The following is a 6317-nucleotide window of genomic DNA, read 5'->3' as shown; positions in this document are numbered from 1 at the left end:
CGTTCTCGTATGTCATAAAACTGTGTTTTTACGTGACGAATCGTATGTCCATTCGAGCCCAGGTTAAGCTCCAAGAACGCTTCTGATTACAGTTATATCCGCCGCGCAAATTCCTTGTGAACGATGAAGTCCGTCTGCAAGTCTCTGAAAAGGATTGGCAACTAGAAGCAAGTTGAGTACCAACATTACAAAGAATAATTCTCCCATCCCCGCTTTGAATCGCATTACAAGATTGAATTTATCGGTTCAATCGTTACAATCTTGAGTATTTTTTGTAAATTTGTACTTTTACTATCTAAAATAATATGTACTACCATTTCATTGCACAAATAAAACCAGGCGTGTTATTTTTTCAACACATATTGCTTTATTAACTGAATAGCGTACAAATATTCAACAATTATGTAGTGAAATTTGTATGTATGTATCTGTTGGAGTCAGTGTCTGATTTCATTGAAATTTATTGGTTAAAAATCACGTAAAACTATGCCACACTTATATTCAAAATAAATGCTTAAAACTAACAAATGAATCAGGCTGATTCATAGCGAGATTTCATCATTTTCTTTATGTATGTTTTGTAGTCTTCGCCGGGTGTGATGCCAGATTTGTTGCCCAAGCCAACTGTAGACGAACGTGCTTCAGCCTGAATATAAGCAAAAATGAGAAACAAAAACGTGATTACCAAACCTTACACACGCTTTATACAGCCAATTGGCATACCTCTATGATGCTTGTGCGTCCTTGATTTTTGCGACCTAGACCTTGTCCCTCAGACCAGCCCATTTTTTGCAGTAACCGATTGCCAACATTGTTAGAACCTATCGGCATTGGCGGCGCTTCGGGTTGGCGTGCTGCCACTGACTTCATTTCCATTTCGAACCGCTCACGGCTGCGATTCGTAACAGGTGGATCGCTTTCACCATACTTTTGACGGCGCTCTTTGGCGCGATCGCGATAATTACTACAAAGATTTTTATTAAGAAAATAGTACGCCTAATAAAATAAAAAGATAAAACTAATGTAAAACACTTACGACAAAGCTACACTCATAGAGTCCCCGCCGCCACTTGCACCACGTGCCAACTGGAATTTTTGCAAATTCTCCTTATGCAAATTTGAAATTTTTAAATGCTTTTGCAAAATTTCCAACGACTGAAATGCGCGCTTACATAGCAGACATGTAAGTTTCTGAAAGTCGACATAGTCCTTTTCACTCGCCTCATTAGAGCCACCTGCTGACGTTGATGGCCCTAGTGCGGCGTGTTCCTCATCTGAATCAGAGGCATAGGCTGTTAGTTTGTTGGCGATCGCCGGCGTCGGCATATAATCCACCAATTTTGTACGTTCCTTCTTCTCCAATATTGAAAAGCCCACATCAGCATAACCACTGGATAAGTGTCCGGAGCTACCAGCGCCTGCACCCGCTGCTCGTGTCGGCGCATCGTCCGATTTCGAAGGCAATATAGGCTGTGGCGTTGCAACTACTGTATAATCTTTCTTTTGATTCAATTGCTTAGCCCACTTTTCCATATCCTTAACTATTTTTTTGGCAACCTTCACCTTATCATGTTTATTCGTTGAGTCCTTCTTTTCTTTCTTTTCATCCTCATTGGCAGCCGTCGCCGTAGCAGCTGTGCTACCGGCAGCTGAATTACCCGTCTTGCCATCTTCACCTGTTTCGCTCTTTACTACATCCTGCACGGTGGCTGCAGCGGCTGCGGGTGTGGCCAGCACATAAGTGCTTTTCCGCTGATCCCAATAAAGGTATGCGCCAGTTTCACTATTGTAATAATATTGTGAGTGTGCATCGTAGTATAGCCCCGTTGTGGGATCATAATAATAGCCTGAAGTTTCATCGTACTGATACAGTGTAACATCGGGGGTAGCTTAAGCGTAAAAAAAAACATAAACATAGTTAGTAGTTTAGTATTAGAAGTAAAAAATTCTGCATAAATGCTTACGATAAGTTTTGCCATCATTTCCTTTCGGAGTAACAACGCTCTTTAGCGCTAAACTTGCTTTCACCGCCGCCGCTGCGGCAGCTGCAGCTGCTGCTGCTTGCGTGGCTGTCGTCTCAATGCTATTCATTTTCTTCTGCTTTCGTTGTATGGCAGAGAGCGCCACAGCAGCTGCCGAATTCGCTGATGTTTCTTCTACTTGAACAGAGGGCAAGTTGCCATAATGACCTTTATTTATTTCACCTATGTAATACTCTGTATAGTATTGCAAATAGTGAGCATGCTCCGCCGGCGTCGACGCATACAATGCGGCGCTATATTCGGCCAGACGTGGCACATCGGCCAGCGTGTACTCCGCTCCAGCAGCTCCTAGGGAACCGGAAGCGGCCATCATTTCAGCAGCCGTCATTGGACCAATTGTAACGGTTGCAGAAGAACTCGTTACGGAATCATTTTTCTTCGGTACTATTTGGCGATTTTCGTGATCTATGCAATAAGTGATGAGTACTGCGCACAGACAAAATGTTAGGTTAAAATAAAATTTTGTTTTTTTTTGTTTGTTGGGAGCATTTTATACCAAAAAATATAGCAATAAAATAATATAAAAATAAGTAACCAGAAATATAATTCACCCAAAACTTACATTGTCGGCCGTCAATGGTCAATGGCGGATCCAACGCTTTCAACGCACTATACAAATTCATCGAGTCAATCAGGCTATCGAAATTCAAGTAACAAATGCCACGTGACGTCTGCGTTAATGTATCACGACTAACGAGTATTTTCGTAATTTTACCAGCCAATTCCGGCACGTGCTGTTGCATGGCGGTGAGTACGGTCTCCTCCGTAGTTAGAGTATCCAAATTGCGTAACATGATCTCTGCATTGAGGATTGAAGGATCAGTAGAATTTAGTTCAATATATTAGTTTGTGAAAATGATTTGTATATGGCTTGTAATATTGCTTAGACTGATTTTGAGCAATTATTTTGTTAGATATACTTTTCGTTAGGATGTTGCTAACTTCTTCGCTACCCTCGCCGATTTTTTCACTATCACCACGCGATGCATAGCACTTAAAGCAGATATCGCGTCGTTTGAAATTCAGAACGCCACACTTAAAAAGGGTAGAAAAGAAAAATCATTTAATTAAAGGAATTCAAAAGAAATCCAAGTCGTTTGTTATGTTTTAAATAACTTACCTTGAAGCAATGCCAGTCAGTGACATTCACCTTTTGTTTGGGTGAAACGCTATATTGTAGATTGGCACACGATTGATCCGGCAATTGCAGTGAGCCCTAGAACATATAAACATGGAAGAGAATGAAAGAAAAAAAGAAATACATTAGTAACTATTGACTTTTTAGGTTCCCACAGACTACACAGTCACCGGTTGGTTGATTGCATGATTTGCATGTTGCGGGATTGCACTCGATTTTGTTGCTTTACTCGCTAGAACTCGAACATGACTCTTGATGACACTAGTTATGTTTTTTTTCGCAATTTGTACATACATATGTACATTTATGGCATTTCCACATCAATTCGTTTAACGCCCAAATATGCAAATTTTCTAATTAAAGCTCGGCTGTATAATTATTGTATTTATATATGGTTTGTGCTCTGGCTGAGCTATTGCATGCTTTATCCGATGTACTTTTATTTTTGCTTGAATTTATTTTGCGCTTAAGTTTTGGTATCAGCTGATTTATTGCGTTGATGTAATAGCGATTGTGTGTTTCCCTATAACTATATAAACTTGACTGGCTTAGTTCTCTTAGTAATGAACTTATTTTGGCTATCCCAAAACAGCTTTGTATTGAGTTTAATTAAATTATTTTTTGAATTTAATTGTAAAATTAAACTGAGCTGAGTATGTTAAATATCAGTAATTGGGATGATCTTCGGCGAGCAGTTCGCAATTTGGCAAAATAAGTCAAATACGCAACAAATTACCTGAAGCAGTTTTAATTCTTTAATTTTACTTTTTAGGCAAACATTAAAAATTAAGTATAAGCTTCAACTTCAAAATTTGCTACCAATAAATTTTTCGATTTGCCTAATTGTTAGGGGGGCAACTACTTTCCCACAATTTAGAATATTATTACCTACTCCGTAGTATTCCCTAATCCCCCTCACAATTCCTAACCATTTTTTACACTTAGGGAGTTCACAAGGTGTTGTATACTGTCGTACTGTTGCATGNAACAATTTAGAATATTATTACCTACTCCGTAGTATTCCCTAATCCCCCTCACAATTCCTAACCATTTCTTACACTTAGGGAGTTCACAAGGTGTTGTATACTGTCGTACTGTTGCATGCCATAAACTTTAAACGGCTAAAACTATATTTAAGGAATTCGCAAGCTAACATAAAAGTTTTATTATGAAATTTCACACAATTAAAAAATAGTTGGTGGTGATTTCAAGTCCTCTAATCATTTATTTAGCCGTTAAAAACTTTACAACATACAACAATACGACAAGTACGACACCTTGTGAACCACCCAAATATTCCTTCATAGTTTTGTATATTTCACTATCTAATACTTAATAATGCAATTAAAAGAATGCATGCGCTTGAACGTGATCTGAGATCTTTTGATGGGAGTGTGTAGAGGTGGTTGAGCAACAAGTGATACCTGGGTTAGCTCCATCCAACGTGCAGCTTCATCAATGGTACTAAACTCGACGAATGCGAAACCTCGTGATGCACCTAAATTTTAGATAGAAGCAAATACAAAATATTTACGTCAAAAAATAATGTATTTTTGTTGTTGTTGAATAAAGTTGGATTTTTTTTTTAATGTGGAATTGCAACAAATATCGTTTCATGTTGTTAATGCAATTACTACAAGCAATAAAAGGTATAATTGTTTGTAGATTTTTCTATTGTAGATGCTGCTGTATACTTGGAACCGTTGCATTTGTATGAAGTCCCATTTTTTTGTTTCTATTGCATTTGAAATATTTTACAAGTTTCAACCGAGTACTTACGTGTTATGAATATTACATACTTTCATCTCTTAGAAATGTATTTTCTTAAAACTAATATGCTAAGAATATATTTTTTAAAGGCAAAATATTGCCTTTGAAACCCACCTGTTTGACGTTTGCGTATAAGACGAATCGAGGCGGTCATGCCTTGTTGTATTAGAATGCTCATTAGCTGCGAATATATAAATGAGTGTATTTTAAAAATTCGTGTATTTTTCAATCATTTAACTAATCCCTACATCAGCTTCTGTTATATGCGACTGTAAACCAAGCACGATTATAGTATTGGAAGGTGTTTTGTTGTAGAAATGAGTATGCAAACTCTCATCGCTGTCATCACTCTCGTGATCATTCTCGTAACGTCGAGCATAACGATTGTGGCGAGTATCTCTGAAGCGATAAAGTATGTAAAGAATATAAAATATTATCTTTAGAGTAAGTAGCATAGTGGTGCGCTCACCTTCTATCACGATCCCGATCATAATCACGCTCACGGTCTCTTTCACGTTCATAATCGCGTCCTTTATCCCTGGCCCGTTCGTTCCAAAACCGTTCACGTTCGTCAGCATAGTCATCATCAATGCCGCCACCGCCACCACCACCACGACCACGATGCCCACGATTATTATAACTTTTATCCTCTTGATAATCATCATATATTAAATCGCGATATAAATCTTTTTCAACGCTACCCCCACGTCTATGTGGGCCCATACGATCACGCGATCTAGAGCGGGTATTGCGGCGACGAAAATTTTGGTCACGGCTACGCTCACTAATAGTAAAGCAAGTAAAATATTTTTAAGAGAAACGTTTGTGTTAGTAAAAGTATGTACGTGTAAAAGGAAATACTTGTCGCTCTTTTGCTGGAAGAACGTAGTAATTTAAACACAAAAATCGAGTTAAGTTTGAAAAAAGGCGGTCAAAACCATGGTATATATCAACGGTGGGCAATCGCGACTCTTTGAGCCAAATGCGGATCTTTTCTTAGCAAAGCGCGGCAATTTTTACTTTCTCTTTGCTTAGAACATTTTGACTCTTTTTACTTTTTAATAAATAATATAAAAAAAACTTTTTAATATACAACGCTTTTATAAATGGACTAAAAGTAGAAAATAATATTTCTCAGTCCCATAGAATTTTTTTTGATAACTTTTGATTTTGAAATTTTAGCAAAAGTCATTATAAACAATCTATGAAATTGAAAATGAAAAGCGTGGAGCGCATGGAATACAAAGCATTCGATTTAATTGACAATAGTCAAACTACATAACGTAGACCTAAAATTTCTACAGCGAAAGTAAAACTTTGAAATCGATTTTAAGCGGTCGTTATTCATATACCCACATACATACATA

The 6317-nt window shown here is 37.8% G+C and overlaps 1 protein-coding gene across 2 annotated transcripts in view; it reads right to left on the bottom strand.

The window, feature by feature from the left end:
- Positions 1 to 347: 347 nt before the first annotated feature.
- The window catches only part of LOC108370107 (RNA-binding protein 5-B), a 9040-nt gene continuing 3070 nt past the window's right edge, over positions 348 to 6317 (bottom strand). The window contains exons 3-13 of one of the 2 annotated variants that reach the window (XM_017625369.1): positions 5420 to 5734; positions 5199 to 5349; positions 5065 to 5131; positions 4605 to 4678; positions 3163 to 3258; positions 2963 to 3077; positions 2605 to 2841; positions 1965 to 2468; positions 1037 to 1889; positions 724 to 964; positions 348 to 646 (exon numbers count right to left, since the gene is read on the bottom strand). In XM_017625369.1, coding sequence (XP_017480858.1) covers positions 533 to 646; positions 724 to 964; positions 1037 to 1889; positions 1965 to 2468; positions 2605 to 2841; positions 2963 to 3077; positions 3163 to 3258; positions 4605 to 4678; positions 5065 to 5131; positions 5199 to 5349; positions 5420 to 5734 — 2767 coding nt within the window. In that variant the 3' untranslated portion in view covers positions 348 to 532. The remainder of the gene's footprint in view (positions 647 to 723; positions 965 to 1036; positions 1890 to 1964; positions 2469 to 2604; positions 2842 to 2962; positions 3078 to 3162; positions 3259 to 4604; positions 4679 to 5064; positions 5132 to 5198; positions 5350 to 5419; positions 5735 to 6317) is intronic. The other variant, XM_017625370.1, reaches the window with a different exon arrangement.

The sequence above is a fragment of the Rhagoletis zephyria genome, unplaced genomic scaffold (assembly GCF_001687245.7).
Source record: "Rhagoletis zephyria isolate East Lansing unplaced genomic scaffold, Rhagoletis_zephyria_1.1 Rzeph_scaffold_04011, whole genome shotgun sequence".
NCBI classification, from domain to species: Eukaryota; Metazoa; Arthropoda; class Insecta; order Diptera; family Tephritidae; genus Rhagoletis; species Rhagoletis zephyria.
Note: the sequence above shows the minus strand (reverse complement) of the source record. Positions and strands in the feature narration are given on the sequence as shown.